This window comes from Brassica napus, chromosome C2, assembly GCF_020379485.1.
Source record: "Brassica napus cultivar Da-Ae chromosome C2, Da-Ae, whole genome shotgun sequence".
Lineage (NCBI taxonomy): Eukaryota > Viridiplantae > Streptophyta > Magnoliopsida > Brassicales > Brassicaceae > Brassica > Brassica napus.
This window is the reverse complement of record NC_063445.1, coordinates 24,430,183-24,455,228: the sequence shown is the minus strand read 5'-3', so window position 1 is coordinate 24,455,228 and position 25,046 is coordinate 24,430,183. Positions and strand designations below refer to the sequence as shown.

The 25,046-nt window shown below is 33.1% G+C and overlaps 2 protein-coding genes and 2 pseudogenes across 2 annotated transcripts; all 4 read left to right on the top strand.

Annotated features, from left to right (window-relative positions):
- The first annotated feature begins 619 nt into the window (after window positions 1–619).
- Window positions 620–1,979, top strand: LOC106416296 (peptidyl-prolyl cis-trans isomerase CYP26-2, chloroplastic-like). Its single transcript, XM_013857153.3, has 3 exons — window positions 620–973; window positions 1,044–1,618; window positions 1,699–1,979. The coding sequence occupies exons 1-3, from the start codon at window positions 704–706 to the stop codon at window positions 1,805–1,807; spliced, it is 954 nt and encodes a 317-aa protein (XP_013712607.1). The 5' UTR covers window positions 620–703; the 3' UTR covers window positions 1,808–1,979.
- A 6,295-nt stretch (window positions 1,980–8,274) lies between these two features.
- Window positions 8,275–9,948, top strand: LOC106416170 (60S ribosomal protein L6-3-like). Its single transcript, XM_013857008.2, has 4 exons — window positions 8,275–8,636; window positions 8,947–9,053; window positions 9,334–9,515; window positions 9,606–9,948. The coding sequence occupies exons 1-4, from the start codon at window positions 8,380–8,382 to the stop codon at window positions 9,756–9,758; spliced, it is 699 nt and encodes a 232-aa protein (XP_013712462.1). The 5' UTR covers window positions 8,275–8,379; the 3' UTR covers window positions 9,759–9,948.
- A 6,174-nt stretch (window positions 9,949–16,122) lies between these two features.
- On the top strand, window positions 16,123–19,115 carry LOC125581728 (annotated as a pseudogene).
- Window positions 19,116–23,382: 4,267 nt separating this feature from the next.
- On the top strand, window positions 23,383–25,046 carry LOC125581727 (annotated as a pseudogene).

Below are 25,046 nucleotides of genomic sequence, written 5' to 3'. Positions count from 1 at the left end.
TATTTTCCACATTCTTACGTAGAATATGGACTTAAAGCATCTACAACCCCACTCCATAATTTACTGCAAAATAGAGTGGGAAATAGAGTGATGAACAAACAAAAAAGTGATTACTGTATAAATGGACTAATAGGTTTTTTTATTGTTCATCATTCCATTTTCCACTCCATTTTGCAGTAATTTATGGAGTGAGGTTGGAGATACTCTTACAAAATAATATAAACTTTCCTTAATGAAGAATTTTCAAGGAGTCTCTTTTGGAGGTACAGCTCTGAAACATTTTTGTTCCAAAAGATGCATCATGCAGTGTGACGTCACAATGTCCTAAAACCACCAAAGTCTTTGACAACAAACAGTTGAGGTCTTCTTCCTCACCTGACCGGTTTGTTTGAGGTCTTCTTCCTCACCTGACCGGCATTGTTAAGTACTGTAAAATTACATATTTGGTTGACCATGCTTGTGTTTGGGTTTGGGTTGGGCTTTAGCATGGACATGAACTACTCTAATTTGGGTTGGGCTTAAAAAGAACAAAGGACGAGGGTGTGACTATTGTGAATTTGTGATGATGAATGAGATGATGATGTCACATATATATATGGCTCATGTTCGATTTCTTATCCAAAAAATCTTTAAACCATCTTTGTTCCTCCACCAAAGCCTAATTAACACACACACACTTATCAAGTAAAGAAAGTGAAAGACAATGATGCTACCCAATGCAAAACTCTCGACCCCGACCTCAAAGTTTCTACCGCCGCCTATAGAGCCACCGCAGCACAGCCGTCGAACCGCCGCAGGAGCTTCTCCGTCGCTGGAACTGAGCTGTAAATTATCACGCCGGAATCTAAGTAAATCCTCGTTGCTTCTACTCCTCGGCACTCAGACTACTCTGACGCCATTGCTCGATCTCTCTAAAGCACAAGCAGATACAATCTCTTTAGTAACTGATAATCCGACAAGTTGTGGAGACAGAGTAAGGAATCTTGACTTCAGTTTTTTGTCTGAAATTTTAGAAAATGTCTTAAATTCGATTTCTTTGTAAGGTTCCGACCAAGAAAGCGTTCCTCGATGTCTCCATCGGCGGAGAACCAGTTGGACGTATCGTGATCGGTTTATACGGCGACGATGTGCCGGCGGGAACGGCAAGATTCTGCAGCATTGTGAGCGGGAAAGCCGGAATCAGTTACCGGAGAAAAGAGTTCGTGAAGATCATGCCAGGCTACGTCCAGCACGGCGGGATCAAGTCGTACGGCGCCGACGCAGAGCGAGCCACCGCAGCAGCTGGGAGTCTGCAGAACCTAGTGGAAGAATGGGAGAGAGGGAGGAGAGGAGAGAGATGCAAGGAAGTGAAGGCGGGAAGCGTGGGGATCGTGGTGAGGGACCCGTCGAAGCCGCCGCCGAAGACGAAGCTGGTGGCGACTAACGGGAAGCTGGAGGTGCAGGAGGAGGAGGTAGCGGTGGGGCCTAACGGAACGGAGTTTGTTATAACGGCGGTGGATTCGCCGGAGCTGGAGGAGTCGGTGTTGGTGATTGGGGAAGTGTTGGAAGGGATGGGAGTTGTGGAGAAGATGAGGGAAGTTAAGACAGTGAGGGACAACACGAGTTCTCCTTACTTCAAGTAACGATTGGACACTGACCGTTGGATTTGAATTTTTTTTTTTTTTGAGATTAATGGTTGTGGTTTTGGTGGTGAAACAGGGTGGCTAAGGTGATCGGAGATAAGAGAGCCGTGGTGGCGGAGAGAGGGTTTAATCGGCCTTATACAAAGGTTCAAGTCACCAATTGTGGTCTCATTGAGTCTCAATAGTCTCTCATGCATTCGGTCAAATCCTTGTTTATTGGGGACTTTTTTTTTGTGTGGTATTGTTGAAATGTTTTTCTCTTTTGAGATTTAAAATGTATGATAAATGGATTAACTTCATGATTTGCCTGAAAGAAAAATCTATATAATTAGCTTGTAATTGCTATTTTTCCATCTATATCTCACTGGCACATATTTTCGAGTTTGAATCGATAATATGAATGTAATACTAGCATAATCACTCGTTTTTTGCCAACAATATAAAAAAGTTATCTAAAACAATTCAGATAACCAATAAGAGCCGATCCTGACGTAAAAAGAAAAAGTGGCCGTCAATAGAAGATTCTAATCAGGGTGGAGCGCAAGTGAAGAGATTGTGTTCATGGCATGATCTTCACGAAGGCAACTCCCATGTGGGGCAGTGGAATCAATTATTTTTTAATAACTAGACAAGCGTGGAACGCATAGTGTTATGAGTCTGGAGCCGAGAAACATGTTACACCATCAGTTGTGGCCCTTTTGGAAAATTTATTGGGTGTGGTGAACAACTGGGACAAGGGTTGTTCTAATTGATCGACGTCAATAGGAAATAACCTGAGAGTTTCTTACTTGTGTTATATACCAGTTCGCCAACATTGTAAACAGACTTTAACTTTACTCAATACAAAATAATTTCATGTTTCATATTACATCTAAATCTGTTACAATTAACTTACAACTCAGGGTTAAATCAAAAATAGGATATGGAAATAATCTGAATGATAAAGAAAATGATGAAACTAATACAAAAATAGGAACTCATGGCTAGAGAAGCTGCACACGAGTAAACTCTGGACCTCCATAGAACAAGTAAGTACCCCAATCATCATCTATAGACAAGTTTTTGATGTTGTAGAATTCTGGAGTGGTTGCATTGCGATCAGCACTGCTGTCGATTTTGTTGTGGGAGTGCTTTATTTATATGACTGTCAAAAGTACTCTTAAATTTCTACAAATGTTATTTTGTAAGAGATATGTTCAACAACAAAAATCCTCAGGAAATCTTTGAATTCTACACATCAAAAAGTAAAGTGAAAAATCCAAGATAGATTTCCATTTTTAGTAAGATATAAAATATATTTAAAAAAGAAAAAATAAAGAAAAAATAAAAAATAAAAATAAAAATGGGATTTTTATCTTTGACAAAATATTACAGTTACTACAATTCAATGCAAAAGTTAATATTAGAAAATTTTAGATCATGACTAGATATGTATGCATTAATATTTGGTTATAAAAATATTAGCATGTACATGTTAATTGTTGGGTCAATATTTTCTTAGTGCCAAGCCATTGCTCGGTCAACATTTTAATGGCTTAAGAATTATTTTGGCTAACAAGAATATTATTTTGTTCGTCTACACTATAACCTATCTTATTATGGTCTATTAACTTAATTACCTCTAATTATGATGATCAACTCTCCCAATAACAATTTCAGCAATCTCAGTATGTGTTATGACCACATTGATTTACATTTTTTACATGTTAGTTACCAATGTTGGACATGATGTTCGCAGCACTAAAACTATAGCAAACAGTTCTACTTTGTTGACATGAAGAAAATAAAGAGCAAGAGTGTTGAGATGTAAGCAAAAGAAGAAGAAAATAACTAAAGACGTTGAGTCTACTTACAACAATGAAGTGGGCACTCTGAAAAAGCTACATTGAACACTTTGAAGAAAAAAAGCAGATTACCTACAATACCAAAGTTGGAGCTTTGATAAACCTGCATTGAGCACTTTGGTGCTGTAGAGATTCGCGGCCAGGCCCGGCCCTGAGATAAAGCTCATGAAGCATGGACTTTGGGCACCAAGGTTTATAACCATTTTAGGGGCATCATTTACATGCATTTTCTTTTGGTATGGTTGCTTGTAGTTTCTAAAAATGTATTTTAGGTGATGGGTTCAATACTTACAAGGGGCAGTAATTTTAAAATTTGCTTTAGGCATAGAATGATACTGGGCCGGCACTGTTCGCGGCACTGTTCACTACAGTCCAAAAGAAGTTCAAAATTCAAAAATATAGCTGTTGGAATCTCAGTTCTTTGCCTTCTCTCCATATCTTTAATGTCTATGTATTTGGCTATAAAAGCTCTCTTTGTACACAGATCTAAATCTAAGGAAACTATTATCTCCTTCTCTCTCTTACATTTTGAAATCTACATCTCTCTCATTCTTTCTCTTTCTCTCATCTTTTTCATGTTCTTAGAAATAAACTCTCAATAATTCTCTCATTCTAACATGGTATCAGAGCATTAAGCTCCTGAACCTCACAAAAGCTTCTGCAAATCTATTTCTTTCTCAGATTATCTTCAAAATCTGTTGGATACATCATTTTATCCACTGGTCCAAAGGTCTTTCAAAAGAGAAGAACCTCATCAGAACTCAAGAAAGAGGAGTACCCTATTCTCTGGAACTTAAGAAAGCTTCAACCATATCAGGAAAAGCTTCATCAAAGACCAGTTTATCTCAAAACCAGTAGGAACAATAGATTGTCCACTGGTCCACCATATCTCTCCAGAGGGAGAACTCCAACATGGTGTTGTTTCCAGAGTACAAGAAGGCTAAGGAACAACATAAGAAGCGCAATATGCCAAGAAGAAGTGACTTGAATCAAGCCAGGAATGTAATCAAGGAGTTTGAGCATCCATCGATTCAAGGTCGAACCATGTATTCATCTGTTATTGGTGGTTCAAATGAAGGAGGAACATAGAGAAGTACTGATAGTGCAGCCAACACTGATGGTCCAACAACCATGAGTGACCTACATTCCCTTATCAAAGCCTTTATCTCATTCAAGAAGGCTGGTACACACTCTCTTGACCCTAAACCTGTCATTATAGATTCAGGAGCAAGCCATCACATGATTAGTGATAGGAACTTGATTAGTGATGTCCAACCTGCCTCAGGGAATGTTCATATAGCAAATGGTGATAAGATTAAGATATAAGGGATAGGGAACCTTAGGTTATTTGATAGGGAATCTACTACCTTGTATATACCTCAGTTTACATGAAACTTGCTATCTGTGAGAAATGCTACTGTTGATCTGAGTTGTCAGGTTGTCTTCAGACCAGATGTGGTTGAATTCCAAGACTTAAAGACAGGCCAAGTGATTGGAAAGGGGCACGTTCACAACGAACTCTATCATCTTCAGAAAACAGAGATGTCCGGACCATCTACTTCTCAGTGTTTGGCTAGTACATCCAGCGGGGTTGATAGCACACTATGGCATGCTAGGTTGGGACATCTTCATACAAGAGCCCTAAACTTGATGCTTCCAGGTGTGGTCTTCAAGAATGATGATTGTGAAGCTTGCATATTGGGGAAGCATTGTAGAACAGTCTTCCCACAGTCTAGCACCATCTATGAAAGATGTTTTGACCTAGTTCACTCTGATGTATGGACTGCTCCATGTGTGTCCAGAGAGAACCACAAATACTTTGTCACCTTTATTGATGAGAAATTCAAATACACTTGGGTGACACTGATTCCGTCTAAGGACATGGTGTTGGATGCTTTCAAGAATTTCCAGACCCATATCTGCAACCATTTCAATGCCAAGCTGAAAATTCTAAGGTCAGGTAATGGTGGAGAGTATACAAGTCATGCATTCAAGCAATATCTTGCTCAACATGAGATTACTCACCAGACAAGTTGTCCTTACACTCCTCAACAGAATGGAGTTGCTAAGAGGAAGAACAGACATTTGATGGAGGTAGCAAGATCAATGATGTTCCACACCAATGTTCCAAAAAGATTCTGGAGTGATGTTGTGATGTCTGCTACCTATCTGATCAATAGGACTCCAGCTAAAGTCCTCAACGACATGTCTCCTTTTGAGGTCCTAAACAAGACCAATCCATCTTTGGACCACTCGTGTGTGTTTGGATGCCTCTGTTTTGTGATGATACCTGGGGAGCTGAGGAAAAAGCTTGATGCTAAAATCTCAAAAGCTATGTTCATTGGTTACTCTCCAACTCAGAAGGGGTATAAGTGCTATGATCCAGAGTCAAGAAGGGTTCTTGTCTCAAGGGATGTGAATTTTGTAGAATCCAGAGGCTATTATGATGGAAAGAGTTGGGATGAGCTCAAAGATCTTTCTCAATCAGCCTTAGATAGAGCAAACAACCTTAGGAGAGTAATGGAGAGCCTGGGAATCAGTATGCCTTCTCTACCAAGGGTGGAACCTGTCCCTGAAAATGTACCATCTACTGCAGCTGATAGTGTTGAGAGCACTCATCCTGATCATAAGGGGGGCAGTAGAAATGTTGAGCAGTCTACACAAGCTCAACCTGAAGAGAACTCAGTAGCTCATGATCAAGATGAGATGCCATCACAATCAGATGTTGAGACTCAAGTAGAGGCGCCAAGTGAAGGAAATGAAGCAGAACCTGAGCAGATACAACCTTTGAGAAGGAGTACAAGGATCAGGAAACCTTCACAGTGGATCAACACAAAAGTTTACTTCAATGCTAAAGCTGTAGCTCACCGAATAAATGCAGTATGCTCCCTTGCTCAATATCCAGAAGAGCATCAAGTCCTCATCAGTGAATTGGATCAGGAATACATTCCAAGAACATATGAAGAAACTATGCAACACAAGGAGTGGAGAGAATCTGTTGGAGATGAGATGAGAGCCATGATCAAGAATGATACATGGTTTGAGACTGGACTTCCAAAAGGAAAGAAGGCAGTGACAAGCCGGCTTCTCTACACTATCAAGTATGGAGCCAATGGAAAACCAGAAAGAAAGAATACAAGACTGGTTGCAAGGGGATATACTCAAGTATATGGTGAAGATTATCTAGACACTTTTGCACCAGTGGCCAAGCTTCACACTATAAGGATTCTCTTATCTCTTGCTGTCAACCTTGAGTGGGATTTATGGCAGATGGATGTGAAGAATGCCTTTCTTCAAGGAGAATTAGAGGATGAAGTCTACATGAAACCACCTCCTGGTCTTGAGAACATGGTGAAGCCAGGAAATGTTCTCATATTAAAGAAGACAATTTATGGCTTGAAGCAATCTCCAAGGGCTTGGTACCATAAGTTGAGCACCACCCTCAATGGAAGAGGCTTTGTAAAGTCAGAAGCTGATCACACCCTCTTCACATTAACTAGTAAGCAAGGTATTGTGGTCATCTTAGTCTATGTGGATGACATTATCATCACTGGTAGCAACAATGAAGGTATTCTCTCAACTAAATTTTTTCTTAAAAATGCCTTTGATATCAAAGATTTGGGAGAGTTGAAGTATTTTTTTGGGATTGAGATCTGCCGCTCTAAAGAGGGGTTATTCTTATCTCAAAGGAAGTACACACTTGATATTTTAAGTGAGGCGGGAAATCTTGGGAGTAAAAAGGTCAAGACTCCATTAGAAGAAGGATACAAGGTGCTGAGAGAGAGAGAGAGTATGAGTCTACACCATTTGGAGATATCAAGAGGGGTAGTTTTTGCATTTGCACATGAAAGTATCCAATCATAAACATGAGAAATCACCAGTTTGTATGACTCTTCACATGTAATATAGTAGTCATCTTGTTATGTTATGCCTTTCATTATTGGAGAACATTCAGTTGGGACTCATCAGGAACAAAACACTGTAATAAGTATCGTATTAAATTAGAGGATTATCTCAAGTTCATTAACAAGCTGTCCTTGAGGTCCGACTAAGTAAATGGTCAGACCGGTTCTGCCAATCGGTGCTGGTAGAGGCAAGATTGAACCAAGCAATGAAAGGATTTCAAAACGTCTATGTAATGTCACAATAGCTCCTGATGAAGCTGGCTGCCTTAATGTCACATTGGTAACACAACCATTCGCACTGAGTATGCAGAGTCCACTCTATACTTCTTGCAAAATCTGACTTGATGCCAGGCTACGTCCAAGGATAATCTGATGGCCATGTTTCCAGTGGCGGGATCACTTTTTGAAGCTTACGGTCAAAACTATTTGAAAACGGATAATCTGATGGCCATGTTTCCAGTGGCGGACAGACCCAGCATTTACTTTTACCTGTGTTATAAAACAAAAATATCGAACGGAGATTCTAACCCGAGTTAAGGTGTGTCAGTACCCGCTGATTCTATAGTGTTCTAATTCAAAAACAAATGTATTTGAGATTTAACCTGTGTCAACTGACCCATCTTTTTCTTCGGTGGGTCTCCCTCTGCATGTTTTTTTTTTCTATTGTTATATGAATTTCAAATTTAAAATAAAATTTTTAAAAATTATAAATCGGAAGTTTGTACAAAAACTTATAAATAAGTACAAAGTAATTTATCTAAACAAAAAATAAATTTCGTTGTAAAAAAACAAAAAAGTAAAATTCAAACGAGTTTTACACAAAAATCAACTGAAAAACAAAGCTCATAAAAACTGGTTCACATCTAAACCCCAACATAATTTCAAAGCCCACAAAAGGCCCACCTTAATTTAGGGTTTCACACTTTCAGCGTCTCTCCATTTCCCTTATATTTTCGCAGTCGGAAATTATACCACTCCTTCTACGATCAGCGCCAAGAGGAAGCAACGATGCCGGCAAAGCAGAGGACGCCGAAGGTCAGCAGAAACCCTGATCTAATCAGGGGAGTCGGTAAATACTCGAGGTCGCAGATGTACCACAAGAGGGGTCTTTGGGCTATCAAGGCCAAAAACGGCGGCGTTTTCCCTCGCCACGACGCTAAATCGAAGGTTGTTGCTGTAGCTGAGAAACCACCAAAGTTCTATCCAGCTGAAGATGTTAAGAAACCTCTCGCCAACAGGCGCAAGGCAAATCCGACCAAGCTCAGGTACTTTTATCATACACACTGTCCCGTTGTCTTAGATAGAAACTTAGTTCGATGTAACTGTCTTCTATGTGTTAGGTTGTTTGGTTAGTGGAGTTAAGTTAAAAGTCCGACATGTATTGTTTGGTCTGGTTATACTTTCATGTATATTATTAGGCTTTGTTCCATGATGTGAAGACAAATTAATTTGATTTAATTTGTATATGTAACTAGAGGATGAGATGTATATTGAATATTTATACGCTGTAATCTCTTTCAGCTTTTCTTAGTTATGTTTCTGATTTAATCCAATCTCCTTGTGACTGTATTGCAGATCCAGCATCACCCCAGGAACAGTGCTGATCATCCTTGCTGGTAGGTTCAAGGGCAAGAGAGTTGTCTTCTTGAAGCAGCTTTCCTCTGGTTTGCTTCTTGTGTCCGGTGAGTTTTTTTCTACTTCTCATGATCTTTGCCGACCATTAACATTTTAAGATGAGCTTTAATAATTTTTTATATATATTATTTAGAGACTAAAAAACTTTATGTATATTAATTTTAAATAAATTTGGGAGTTAAACCTTATGTTTCATTAGGCTTTGCTGCCTTGAATATTCATCTATACCGGCCCTGATTATCGATCCGAAGTATTCCTTCGGATCGCTCCTTCGGATCGCTACTTCTTGTCATCTAACTTGTTTCTGTTTTGTAATTGACCCTTCAGGACCGTTCAAGATCAATGGTGTTCCTCTGAGACGTGTTAACCAGTCTTACGTGATCGGAACGTCCACAAAGGTTGATGTTTCTGGTGTTAGCCTTGAGAAATTCGATGATAAGTATTTTGGAAAGGTGGCTGAGAAAAAGAACAAGAAGGGAGAAGGCGAGTTCTTCGAAGTAAAGAAAGAGGTGATCATCTTCTTTGGGATATCTCTATATCAGCTACTTTGATGAATATATAATATGACACATCTAAAATATATAATATTTCCTTCGCAGGAGAAGGTGTTCCCACAAGGGAAGAAAGATGACCAGAAAGCTGTGGATGGAGCATTGATCAAAGCCATTGAGTCAGTTCCTGAGTTGAAGACTTACCTTGGCGCAAGGTTTTCACTGAAACAAGGAATGAAGCCACATGAGCTTGTTTTCTAGATTTCAATATAAACTTTTATGTGTGTGTTTAGAGTATTGTTTACTCTCAACGTTTGTTTTTGTTCTTGTCCACTTGCTAGAATTTTGGCTTATACATTCTATATTTTATGTTTTCACATTTGGTATAAACAATCGATCTTAATGTAAACTTTGAAGCAATATATTTCAATAGATAGTAGTACTCTTGTTATGTTGAAAAACTAACTTAGATGAGAGCATAGCTTTTTCCACTTTTGAGTCTTTTGTTGTAATGTGATTGATACTAATATAGACACTTGTCGACCATTATCTTTTTGATGCATAGCTCGGAGTTTTTGACAATCTTGTGGCCGGAAACGAGTCGTGAGCGAGTTCTACTCTCCTTTTACCCCAATTTGTTTGTTTATCTTTTAGCTTTAAAAGGATAAAAGCTGACCATAGTAGCACGTAATGGCCTAATGGGGAAAACATTTGAGTCACATGTAAGTTGTGTTTCGTGTTCAACTTTGATTTGTGTGTAATCAAAATTCAAAACATTCGCAATCTACAGACAGCCCCATAACTAATGACTTAATGATTACATATTACTTTTTCTATATATATTTCTTAGGTAAGCTATTTAAATTTAATGTTTTTTAAGTGATATCAATATTCCATGATTCAAAGAGTTTGTTGATTTAATGTCATAAGTTAAAGGATCAAATTCTATAATGGACCACTTGCATCTGAAAAAATCTATTATGGACCCCTTATAATTTGAATTTCTTTTAGAATTAAATTTAATATGAAAAGTCAGCAAAATGTCCATCAAACCTAAAAACTTTAACTTATTTACCAACCCAACCAACTAAATCCGAACCCAAACTCAATACCCAAAACCCGGCCCATATTCATTTAACTTTAAATATTTAAAATTATTTTTATCAGTTGTACCAGTTGTACTAGTTGTACAGTTATATCAGTTGTACAGTTATACCAGTTGTACAGTTATCAGTTGTACTAGTTATACAGTTATATCAGTTGTACTAGCAGTACTAATTGTACATTTGAACTAGTTATACAATTTATAATAGCTGTGGCATTGTTGTTTTTAAATAGAAAGTGTAAAACACCGATTATAATAATATTTGAGTTTTAAGAATTTTTTTCATATCCGACCTGGATTCGTGGTTAAATCAATAGACCCGATACATTATACATAATCCGGTTCATATTTAATGAAAAAAAAACGTTAATTAAAAATTAGATAGAGCCCGGTAAAAATCCAAAAACTCACTATTAACCCGCTAAAAACACAAAATATCTGATAGTATTTTTTTAAAAAAATTGATGGAATTACTCATATATTTTTTAACATTACATAAATTTGTGATTCTTTAGAATATTATGAAATTTTATTAAGTTATCCAAATAAAAATGAAAATATAAAAAAGCTTATTGATATGAAAATATTAGTTTATTTTCGTTATTAATAACCTATTATAAGTTTGTATTTATAGTTTAGATTTAAAAATTGATCTGGAAGTTGAGTTAAAAAATCCTTAAAAAAGAATGGATCCTTACGATAAATCCCTAAATACTTTGGAAGTTTCCTTAAAAATCTCAATCACCATAGCGGCTGATCCAATTGAGAAAGCTGATTTAGATAAAAAAAATCTCCAAAATTCACTCTTCCCTGCATGCATGTCTCAAAGAGCCATCCAACCAACTCTGGATTTTATCAATAGAAATATACTTTCACCGAGAAAACAAAAGATGATGCATAAGCCATCACAAGTCGAAAAAGAATATATTATTTAACAAAATAAATCATTTTAATCAAATAATTTTGTTAAAATTACATTTAATTAGTAAATGATATAAATCAGTAGTTTTAAATGATATATATTTTTGAATAACTTCTTAAGTTGAGACTAATTTTTTGTAAAATGAACTGATGCAAATAATTTATATTTTTACATCAATTACTAAATGAATTGTTGTAAATTATGTGTATCATCACTTTCAGAGTCACTTTATAATTGTACCGACTGTACATAGTTGTACTAGTTTTTGAGTTGTAATGGTTTGTGCATAGTTGTACTTTGACAGTGAAATTGAAAAAAAATAGTTGTACCACATTAAAAATAAATATACCCCGGTTGTATTACTTCTATATGTTTAACTATCTGATATCACATATAATTGAATCATAAATTTTGTTAAAATGCATTCGGTGTATGTTTTCAAAAATATAGTGGACAAACATGTAAACAAACCCTTAAAATATAAGGTGGAACATGGAAACTTATGAGATATTGTAAATAATTGCCAAAAAACATTTAAAAAATAAAATTGTTAGGAGAGACCATTATAAACACACACTAATTTGGTCATTTGACTACTTTTTGCATAAACAAATAATGACAAGTGATAATGATATATATGAATGGTACAACTAGTACAACTACTCGAGGTCAGTGTTCAACCACAATGTTTAAAACATGATACTTGTTTAAAACGTAATACACATTTAAACAATACTAAATAAAACAATAAATAGTTGTACCAGTTTTCTAGTTATACCGACGATACATAGTTGTACTAGTTTTTTAGTTGTACCAGTTTGTGCATAGTTGTACTTTGGCAGTAAAATCTAAAAATATTAGTTGTACCTCATAATAAATACAATTACCTTAGTTGTACCACTTCTTTATGTTTACATGACATTGCCCGGTTACAATGAAATCATCAATTTCGTATAAATACATTTCATGTATGTTTTCCAAAAATTATGTAGACAAATAAGTTAACAAACCTTAAAAGTATAAGGTAGATCATGTAAACTTATGAAATTATGCAATAATTGTTTTTCCAAAATTTCAAATAAATTAAGAGAAACTTTTTGAATACATACCAATTGGGAATGAGATTGTTTTCTCATGTAGAATGCCAAATTTATTTTATCAATTTCTGAATGTCAAATTTGTACCAGTTGTACCAGTAATACTCATCTAATATATAATAAAAGTATATCAATTGTTTATATATCTAGTTTTAGGGCTTTTACTAATACTTTCACATGTAAAAATATGTTTGATGTTTGTAAAGATAAATCAAATATATTCATAAAAGTTATAGTTACATATGTTACGTAAATGATAATCATTAAATTATTTTGTTTTTGTGTCTTTAGCATAAATGCAGTCACGTAAAACATTGGGAGTGTCGTGCCGATAAATAAAATATTATGTTCTTTGTTTAATCATCAGAAGTAGATGACAAAAAAAAAAATCATCAGAAGTGAAAGTAAGAAAACAAAATAAAAGGTTGAGACTTTATTAAGTAACAAGCCGGATGTATTGACTTTGACAGACTATAAAATCTCATAGATAATTTCATAAGCTGGTAAGCCAACACTGATCACTTAGCTGCTTTTACTAGACCTGTCATCTTTCATATCTTTTGAGATTATAAGTACTTTACTCTCCAAAACATCTTTAAACTTCCTACATTCCACAGAGAGACCATCCAATTGCTGCAGATTTCAATACACATCATAAGTTAAAAACGCAAAAGGCCACTTTAATTTTTATAAGAATTTTCAGTGAAGTGTTTATCTCGAGAGGCTTAACATCAAAACTCTGACTGATCCCACTCTTATTGAAGATGTATCTTTGACAGAGCTCAGTCTTGGTATAGGACCTGAAAAAGCTGTTGATTCAGCTTCCATTTCTCAATACTTAGGCCTTGAAAGCAAGATTTTTCATGCATGTCGAGTATGCTATACTCGTCTTTGACACAAGGGATCACCAGAGGTCACATAAGAGAGATGAGGGAAAAGTGACGGATAGAGAACTTAGAGAGGACAAGCTGTGGTGGTGAATCGTAGTGTGGTGAAGGCACATGGGTTCAGTGAAGATTTCAAGCTCTGGTCTTGGAAGAGAGAAGGCCACGGTGGATAAAGAGCTTCATCCACGATGCAGATGTCATGGAGTCGAATACATGCTGAGCACCGAAGCTGTTGGGATCGCTGGGATCGATGTCTCAATCAGGTTTGGTTGTGGCTCACCAAACCGGCGGAGGAGTTGGAGAATAAAGCTGAGAAGAGGTTGTGGCATCAGAGCTCAAGATAAAGCAAGGGATGTCACGAGTTTTGACGCCATTTAACATGGTGGATAACAAGCTTCATCTTTGATGCCGATGCAGTGGAACATGGTTGAAGACGATGAGTAGTAGAAGAAAAGACGCAGAGAATGAGGAAGAAGAAAACCCTACGCCGGCGACCACAATTTTTTTTAATTTTGTGTTTTTAATTTTATTTTAATTTAGTTTCATTAAGGGTGTTAAAGTAATTTACATGATAGAGGTCCATACAGATTTTTTTGGATGCTGTAGATTATTTTTTGACCTTTTGGTCCATATGAGATTTTGGTCCTAAGTTAAACAATTGACTTTGGACACACAAAACAAAACAATGGGCTGGCTATATAGTATTCGTATATTTCTTAAATTCTAAAATCTTGTTGAAGTCTAACCGGCTACCTATCGAAATTCAAATTGTCTATGAGAAAAGTGAGAACACAAACACATAATTAAATTGGGAATTGTGTAATATATCTGCAAATTGAAATATTCAAATTGTTGGTATCTCAATCAACATTAAAGTTAAAATAATAAAAAAGGCTAGAAGAAATTGAAAAGTATGAAAAATGTTCCTTAGTTGAGTACCTTTAAAAATATTTAAGAACTTCCATATACTGTATATGTGTTATTTTCTGATTGGTTCAATTATACTTAAAAGTTAACAATAAAATTATACCAATATTATGTATATTTTAAGATTTTTAACTGATAATAATGCTTTAAGCTGACAATCACTAAAAACGATTATGATAAACTGGTTCTAAATTGTCAGCCAACCAGGCTACTAGGGGTGGATGTTCGGATACCCGTTCGGATTCGGATCAGGTATTTCGAATTTTCAGGTATTTCAGTATAGGGATAGAGAACCCGTTTGGGTATTTCTGTACTTCGGGTCGGGTTCGGATATTTTTAGTTCGGGTTCGGATATTTTTAGTTCGGGTTCGGTTATTTTGAATCGGGTTCAGATATTTAGATTTTAAAAAGAAAAAAAATTAAAATTTTCAATTTTTAAGTTTCTTGTATTTAAAAATATAGATTTCACTTAACTGATTTTTTATTTTTTTATAGATCGAATGATTAATAGGTTTAGAGATAATATTTCAAAAACAAATAGATATACTTTGGGTATTGTTTTTAAACTTTGAATGTAACTTTTGTTAATACATGAAACAAAAAGTTTGACATGCATTTTAAATGAATATCAAATCATTTTCTCCATAATTATATATATACTTATGATCTTAAAGTATGTGTAACATCAATATAAATATTTTAAAAAAAATGAGAGATGTAAACTAGAAATATAAGGGTAAGTATATATATTTTTGATTATCTTCGGATATTTATTCGGGTTCGGATATTACCCATTCGGATTCGGATATCCAATCTCTCCTAATTTAATACTCGTTCGGATATTTTGCTACTTCGATTCGGATTTCGGTTCGGGTTTTTCAAGTCGGATTCGGGTGCGACTTCAAATATCGAGTAAAGGGCCCACCATACAGGCCACCATGTTTTAGAAAAATCTACGAGAACAAAAAGTGGCTACCAAATCTTAGGTGGCCAATTTATTTTAGCTCTCTCTAATTTGACAGCAACCTATTTTATCATTATCGTTATATATTTATTGCAAAACAAACTGAGAGGTCGGAAATCACTCAGATAAACCTTCTTGATTAATTTTTTTGTGCACCCAACAAAATTTTATACTCCACTAATTATTTTCGGTCTATAAGTTACACGTTACAACGGAGCACATAGCGATCCAGATATATTAGCCGGTATAATATAATAACGAAACTGGCAATTTCAAAAATTCAAATCATTTGCTAGGAAATCGTGTGTTTGTCTCGAACAACAGTTGTAAGTGTAAACGCACACAGTAGAATGTAGAATAAATATCATTAATTATGATTACATAAAGCCCTAACAAAAATTTACCAAACAATCTAGAATATGCTTTGAAAAAAATGAATACACGACGTCATCATAAATACAACTACTATTGTGAATATTTTACCATAATACGCAGTAATGTACTTGGATTTTACAACTATTTGAATTTTTCACACTTCTGGAAAATCTGATAAAGAAATATGTGTCTCCATTTTTTTTGGTCAAACGTGTGTGTCCAATTTATATAGGAATATATAGATAAATAAATATTATATATAATTTAAAAGAAAATAAAACTTATAAATAGGCTTACATACATATTACATAGCCTCATGTAATAATAATAGACAAACAGAACAAAAACTAAAGAAACGATATGATGTCATTTTTCTCCATAATTTCTCTCTTGCTTCTTCTTTTTCTCTCTGTCGTCGGTGGTTATCTCGGATGGCGAGTCTTTTCAGAAACTTCCGGTGCCGGAAAATAGGTCAGGCCCTGAAGCTTTCGCCTTTGACTCCACCGGAAAAGGATTCTACACCGGAGTCTCTGGTGGAAAAATACTGAAGTATACTCCTGAGACGGGTTATGTCGATTTTGCACAGATCACAGAATCATCGTAAGTTTTTTCTTTTGATCTCAAATATCATATTTTCATAGTAATTTAATCACAATATATGCTTCTTCTGGGTTTGGTTGAAATTAGAATCTAAGGTCATTAACATATCACCCATTTCTTTGTGATTAATATCTAGTGAATCGTTATCATTTCCTTATTTTACTGCAAATTTTGGAAACCACTTTGGTATTACGAGTGATTAGAGGTGTTAATTCATTACTTTAATTTTTTTCAAAAAGATGATCATAATTGGATTTGAATCCCTTGTTTTGGAATATTTGGTTTAGATCATGATCAAGTATACGTAGAAAACGTAGACTTCACTAAATGATGACAATTTCACATGCATATAATAGTCTTGCTACATGTGTTGCGTATTTCACAAAAATGGGGTAAAAACTGTAAAGAAACAATGTTTATTTATTTTATCCACCGGTAAAATTTGATGAACGATTAAGAACTTAACATCTAGGGGATGAGTGGACGAGATGCAACCATAAAGTTCCTCTCCCTCGTGCTTATCGACGACCGGCGCACATGCCTTTTCCTGAAACAAGTCAAAACCAAAAGTCTAAACATACACACACAAACAAAACTAGAGATATGTTACGTAGTACTAACGTAATTTATATATTTTAATTTCTTTGTTTTCGATTGTTATTTACTTATTCAGGAACTCTTCATGGTGCGATGGTGTAGTTGGGACGGCTTTAGCCGGAAGATGCGGTCGACCGGCGGGGATAGCCTTCAATGAAAAAACAGGTGAGCTCTACGTCGCCGATGCACCGTTGGGTCTTCACGTTGTGTCTCCCGCCGGTGGCTTGGCCGTAAAAATCGCCGACAGTGTTGATGGAAAGCCCTTTAAATTTCTCGACGGTCTTGACGTTGATCCAACTACTGGTGTCGTCTACTTCACTTCCTTCAGCTCACGCTATACCCCAATGTATTTTTCTTCTCTCTTCAGCTCACGCTATACCCCAATGTATTTTTCTTCCTCCTAATTATATTTACAAAAAGTGTCTATGGCAAATAGATTTTTTAACATAATTTTAAGGTAACAAATGATATATCTTTGACTTTATGACATGTTTAGTAATTTCAAAAGAAAAAAAATAGAATAAGGATTAATTCCAAAATATTTTTATGAAACTTTTTTACAAATGGTGTTTTGAAAATTAATAGTTTTAATAATTAAGATTTAATCACAATTTGTGTATCTTCCATCATTTTCGTTTAATTTTATATGATTAAAATAAATTAAACAATCAAATTAATTATAAAAATAAAATATAGATTTTTTTCATATATGTTATATTTTGGTTTTTTTAGAAAGACTATAAATTACTAAAACTGTTAAAAGTCTTATGCTAAAATTTTTATGATCAATGGTTTAATATTTTTATTATAACAAGATACACATAATCTTAAAATCTTATGAGTTAAAAGTCTTATTTAATATACATTTGAAATAATATATATATATATATATATAAATACATAAATATTTTAATTTCAAAATTTGTAATAAATTTTCAAGAACATTTATAAATTTGAAACTTATTAAATGTCTCACATTAAAATTTTTGTTATCAATGATTTAAAAAATTTGTTCTAAAAAGATATGGTTGATCATAAAACTATACAATTATAAAGTCTCGTTTAATAGATAACCATATTAAAATATAATATATATATATATATATATATATATTTGTTAATATCATTTAAATTTAATTATATGCAAACCAGACAAATTTGATTGTTTATATTTATTTATGATAAAATGATGGTAAATAAACAAAAATAATTTATTTGATTTATGTGTTTGCACCAATATATATATTTATTTTTTATTAAAAAGCGTAAAATAAGTAATAATATATAAAGTAATCAATGTTCATACCGGGGGAAAAGTGCGGATAAGTGGTTATTATTCGGCATTGTATATATTTGTTTACTATTATTAAAATTCAAAAAAATGTATAGTAGAATACTTAATGTTTATAATCACCAAATATAATTATTTTAGTAAATTCATCCGGCGCGGATTATCACCTAGCCATTTGTTATATAACATACTTATTTTTTCTGGTTATGTATGTAGTCAAGTGTTGATTGCATTGGGATTAAAGGACGCGACCGGAAAACTCTTCAAGTACGATCCATCAACAAAGGTCGTGACCGTATTAATGGAAGGTTTAAGTGGCTCAGCTGGTTGTGCCGTGAGCTCGGATGGTTCGTTCGTGCTTCTCAGTCAGTTCACAAAGAGTAACATCAAGAGGTATTGGATCAAGGGACCTAAAGCTGGTTCATCTGAAGACTTCACAAACTCGGTCTCAAACCCTGACAATATCAAGAGGATTGGTTCTACAGGAAACTTTTGGATCGCTTCGGTTGTGAACAAGATCGTTGTGCCGACAAACCCATCAGCGGTCAAAGTGAACTCCAATGGTGAAGTGCTTCAAACAATTCCTCTAAAAGATCAATTTGGGGACACTTTGCTTAGCGAAGTTAACGAATTCGATGGTAGTTTATACATCGGGACTCTCACTGGCCCTTTTGCTGGAGTTCTTAAGCTTTAAATTTGTTTAAAAGTATGGTTAGATCTCTGATTTGAAGGCCGCCGGTGTTTACCATATATGTGAAGTTTGTTTTTTTATTGAATGTCAAAGGTCACAACCATATATCATGGTCTGTTTGTCTTTATAGTATTAAAAATAAAATGTTTTTAATTCTTTTAACCAAATAGTATTATTTTGTAAATAAAATTAAGAACAAATTAGATCGGTCATGTTTTACTGAATTATTATAGTTTGCAAAGATGCTTGTTTTTTTCTTCAAAGATAAAATATGAATTATAAACACAACGAACTAATTCGAATTTGATAAATTATAAATAACATATGTATTTACGGACCATTTTCTTTGGGAGAATCTTCCGCAAATAGAAGACCAAAGTCTTCGGTAATATGGTTATTTATCTCATGGACATTTTAAAATTGGCATAAACGAAATCTTTACTTTTTGGACCGAGGCAAATACATCAATTATACAGAGGATGGCCCAAAATACAAAGATAGAGATCACGATTTTATCATCCATACTAGGCAGGTGTTTTACGGATGGGTCATGGACAATTTCTCTGGACAAAGTTTGTATAGTATGTTAGAAAGCTTTGATGGATTGACGGAGACGAGAAACACTAGGGTTAGTCTGTCACTCTTTCACTCAGAAGTGGAAGCGCTTATCTGGACAATGGAATGTATGAGGAATTTACGTCAGTTTCAGGTCACATTTGTAACAGATTATTTTCAATTGACGAAGATGGTTTAGGAAGCAGAAAAATGACCAGCTTTTGCAAGTTATTTGGAAGATATCAAGATCCCTTGAAAGGAAGATTTCACAACTTAGAATCATTCATGTATTACGAACATCAAATTCAAGTCTTACACGCAGTATCAGAAAACAACCGTCATTTGTCTTTCGCATAGATGCAGAGTTACCCGTATAGTTTACAGAGTCTTCATGAGTCTGATGACAAAAAAATAACATATACATTAACATTATTAGTTTGTAATTAAGAAGTAAATTGACTATTCACAAAATCATAGCTTATAAATTATGTCCAGTCAGGCTCTTAAGCTTTCCGGTTTTAACTATACACTAGATGATAACCCGCGCGCATGCGCGGAATGAGTTTTTTATATTAATATTTGTTCATTAAATGGTTAAAACATTTTGCAACACTACAACCTTTATCAATTGTAAAATATCGAATACAAATGTTGGTCTCTTAAATGTACCACCGTTGTTGAAAAATTAACGTATTACATCTTATTTTAATTATTTTTAAGACTCCATATACACAAAAGAAAATTAAGTTTTGTGGCCGACACTAAAACCAGACAGACAACATCGTTATAAAATGACGAAAGGAGATTAGGTTTTTTTGCTCTCGATTTATTTACTATTGCATTTCCATAAGTTATCATCTAATATTAAGATCTCAATAATTTTTCAATGCAAATTTAAAATTAACATATTTTATATTTTATATTTTATATAATATAAATGGTATTAATATATATATATATATATATAATATGAATATTTATTAATGAGATTTCATATTCATACAATTTATGATCATTTGTATCTTGATTGAACAAAAAAAATTTAAACTACTAATCACAAAATTTTCAATGTGGGATTTTTACCATTTTTACTAATTATAGTTGTTTAAAAAAAAAATCAAAATATAACATATAAGAAAAAATAGAATTTTTTAATTATATGCTTAATGTGATTTTTAATTTATTTTAATAATATAACATTAAACAAAAAATAGAGAGGATACAAAAATTGTTATCAAATATGTATTACTAGGTGATTTTCCCGTGCTCATGCACGGGTATAAATATTTATAAAATAAATATACTATAATAATTTATTTGCTATTTATTTTTAATTTTAAATTAACTTCTAATTTGTATGCAAAATTTATATTAATAATATTATATTACTTTCATTAGACATATGATTTTAGATATGTTATATCTAGTCGGTTTTGCTGTTCTCTACAGTTGATTTAATTTTCATTTGGGCTTATTAGATTGCATCTATTTCTCTGAATTCAACTATAATATTTTTATTTTAAATATATTAGAATTATGATTAATTTTCTTATTTGGATTTACGTTTGTTGTTGTCTTAGATATGTAAATATATTTAAAGAAGATGATGTATAACTTAAAATATATTGTGCTTAGACTGAAATATAAAATAAACTAAATTACATAAATTAATATAACGATAATATTCTACAATCTCATGCATATATATAAATTTTACAAAAGAACTAAATTATAACAGTTGGTTAATATTTTATTTTCATTTATTAATATGTTTTGAGTCATCCTCTAATTTACATTTATAAAATAAATTTTTATTATTAAACTATTCATTCTTATTGTAGTTAAATCTATGAATTTAGATATTGAATTGGTCGAGTCACTCATGTTGTTAGTATATTGAGTTACATATAATCTTTCAAATTCAAACTGAAGTGCTATTATTTTTTATTATCATTAAGTAAAATCAAATTAATTTTATTTATCGTTTAAATGTGCATGTAGTTTCATAATATTTATCAAATTATATATTGTTTTTTTCAAAAACAAATATCAGAAAATAAAGCGATGATCAATATGAAGTTATATATATAAGTAACTAATACATTTTTGATAGCTCATGAACACATATCAATATTACAGTAATTCAATTATTTTATAAAGTCTAAATAACTTTATGCCTTAGATATATTAAATAGTAAACTGAAATTTATTTTAAGTAATCTTTAAATGAGAATTCTTTGCTTTGGTATTTTAATTATAGTCATATTAAGTTCCACAAACATAAAAAAAATGTAAAAGCAAATTTAATATTATGAAAAAATAATATATCTACCTCGTTAAAGTATATAGTTTTATGTTTTTTTTAAAATATTTTGTAATTATTTGATAGAAAGAAATTTATTGTTAATGTTTTTAGTATCTCATAAAAATAAGCATTAAAAACAATTATGTGATTGTATTTTAAAAATCATATTATATAAGTAAAATTTAAGGTATAGATTTTTTTGCTGCAGTTGAAAGATATTATATTCAACTACATATATGAAAAATAAATAAAACATTTCAATAATACTAATTATAAACTATTTTTAGTCAATTAAACATATATCAGTTTATGTTACTTAATTGTTTTATGTAATCATGTAAGAAAATAGATAGACATATAAAAAAACTATTTCTGTTACTTTGAAAATATATATTTTTGTATTGTTTAAAATTATGTTTTAAATAAATAATATTTCTTTTTTTCTAATATCATGATTATGTATCTTTTAACATCAAGATTATGTGTGTGAATGTTGTTTTATGAAATCACATTATATGCAAATAAATATTTTCATCTAAGAAAATATAGATATAAAGAAATATTTTATTACTTGAAAACTATATTTTATGTTATTTAAAAATAATATTTAAATGGAATATTTCTATTTTGTGAACTTTTCTTTTTTAATGAAATCATATTATATATATACATATATTTCATTTTTTAACTTTATAAATGTTTAATGAAATCATATTATATATATACATATATTTTCGTTTTTTAACTTTATAAATGTTTCGTTTTTATTATATATGTTATTTGAAAATTTTTTAAAAGGAAACTAAATTAAAATTTCAATAATAGTATTTAAATGTAATATTTTTTTTAATTTATTAAGGGTATCAGTGTAATCAACTATCGTGAGAGTTAACATGAGCGCGACACATAAGAAACTGACTTATCAAATAATATTATAGAGATTGATAATCTTTAATTATCATATATATGTTAATCATATTAGGTAATTTCGTAGCTTTTTTTTAAGGAAATAATTGAGAATATTCTTTTATATATTACTAATTAATTTGATAGTTATTTTAATAAAAATATAATATATATTTATATGGACCAACTTATTTTTCTAATAATTCTAAGAATTATCTTATTGATGACAGTGGCTACGGAAATATATTGTAATGCTCCAAGATTAATATATAGGGGATTTGAAATCAAATGAGTACTAATCAAAGATATACATAATTATATGATCTGAGCATATTTGGTTCTTTATATTCAGCTAATTTCCTTATTTGAGCCTGATTTACTCCGTAAATACTTAAGAATGTTTAGGATTTAATGTGGAGTGCATGTATTTGACTTTTATTACCCACAAAATCTCACAAATCCCCCAGAAAAAGAAATGTTACTACATATTTTCTATTTTCTACAACGGTAACAATACATATTTTCTATTTTGTTGGTCAACAAGCAAAAAAAGAAATCTCTATTTTCTTATTTTCAAATCAAATCTGTATATAAATATAACTCATAAACAGATCCTTGTACTAACAATAGTTTCTACATTGAAAACACAACTAAGAATACAGAATGACGTTGTATATCTTCTTGATTTCTCTTCTTCTTCTCTCTCGCTTTTGTCAGCTGTTGTCTCCGACGACGCATCTTTCCAGAAACTTCCGGTGCCGGGAAAGAGGTCAGGCCCTGAATCTTTTGCCTTTGATTCCACCGGAAAAGATTTCTACACCGGAGTCTCCGGTGGTAAAATCCTCAAGTATACTCCTGACAAAGGTTTTGTCGATTTTGCTCAGATAACTAAGACTTCGTAAGTTCCTCAATCTCAATTATTTCTTAATTTGAACTTTCAAGATCACATGTTTTGATGATTATGTTCTTAATTGTTTCAAAAAAATGAAATTTAAATTTTCCCTTTTAAAGATTTGAATTAGTTTTAAAAACTGAAAGGTAATGGTTTATTATTAAATCTCATGAATTGTAATATTAAGACATGTCTTTGATCATTGTTTGAATTGTTAATGCTCTATTTTCCCTTTAAAACACACAAAATATGTTTATTGCTGCATGAAACACCATGTAGCTCTTAAAATAACGTTGTTCATATTAAAACCTTTTTTCTGATTTTAATTTTAATTGGTTTGTGTTTACTATAGAACTTCTTCGTGGTGCAAAGGAGTATTTGGAACCGCATTGGCCAAGAAATGTGGCCGACCTGCGGGGATAGCCTTCAACCCAAAGACAGGTGACCTTTACGTCGCTGATGCTCCATTGGGTCTTCACGTTATCCATCCCGCCGGAGGTGTGGCCACAAAGATCGCAGACAGTGTTGACGGAAAGCCCTTCAAGTTCCTCGACGGTCTTGACGTTGATCCCACCACCGGTGTCGTCTACTTCACTTCTTTCAGCTCCAAGTTCAGCCCCAGGTATACCATATTCGATCTTATATATATAGTTTTCTATCGTCTATAAGTCAGACATACACGTAAATTCATGATTATAAACTCGACTACTAGCATGATAATGGCACTAGTACAGACTAATATATTATGCTACAAGTTTTCTTCTATTTATATATTTAATATTTATCATACAATTTTTATAATGTTTTATAACTTAATTAGGGTATTTGTAAGTAAATTAATTTGGTTTGATTAATACATGTATACTGTATATGAATATTTGTTGGTTATGCAATGCAGCGAAGTGTTTATCGCAGTGGGAGTAAAAGACGCAAGTGGAAAGCTCTTCAAATACGACCCAGCGACCAAAGCAGTGACTGTGTTAATGGAAGATCTAAGTGGTGCGGCTGGTTGCGCCGTGAGCTCTGATGGTTCATTCGTGCTGGTTAGCGAGTTCATAAAGAGTAACATCAAGAGGTATTGGATCAAAGGACCAAAAGCTGGATCTACTGATGACATCTTCTCAAGTTCTGTCTCGAACCCCGACAACATCAGGAGGATCGGTTCTACTGGAAATTTTTGGGTCGCTTCCGTTATTAACAAGGTCGTAATGCCCACGGACCCTTCGGCTGTCAAAATCGATTCTAATGGAAAAGTGCTTCAGACCATTTTTTCTCAAGAATGAGTTTGGTAATACATTGCTCAGTGAAGCCAACGAGGTCGACGGCAAACTGTATATTGGAACTCTTACTGGACCTTTTGCCGGAGTTATGAAACTTTAGATTGGTATTAGGTGATTGCCCACGTTTGTGTATTAGGTGATTGCCCACGTTTGTG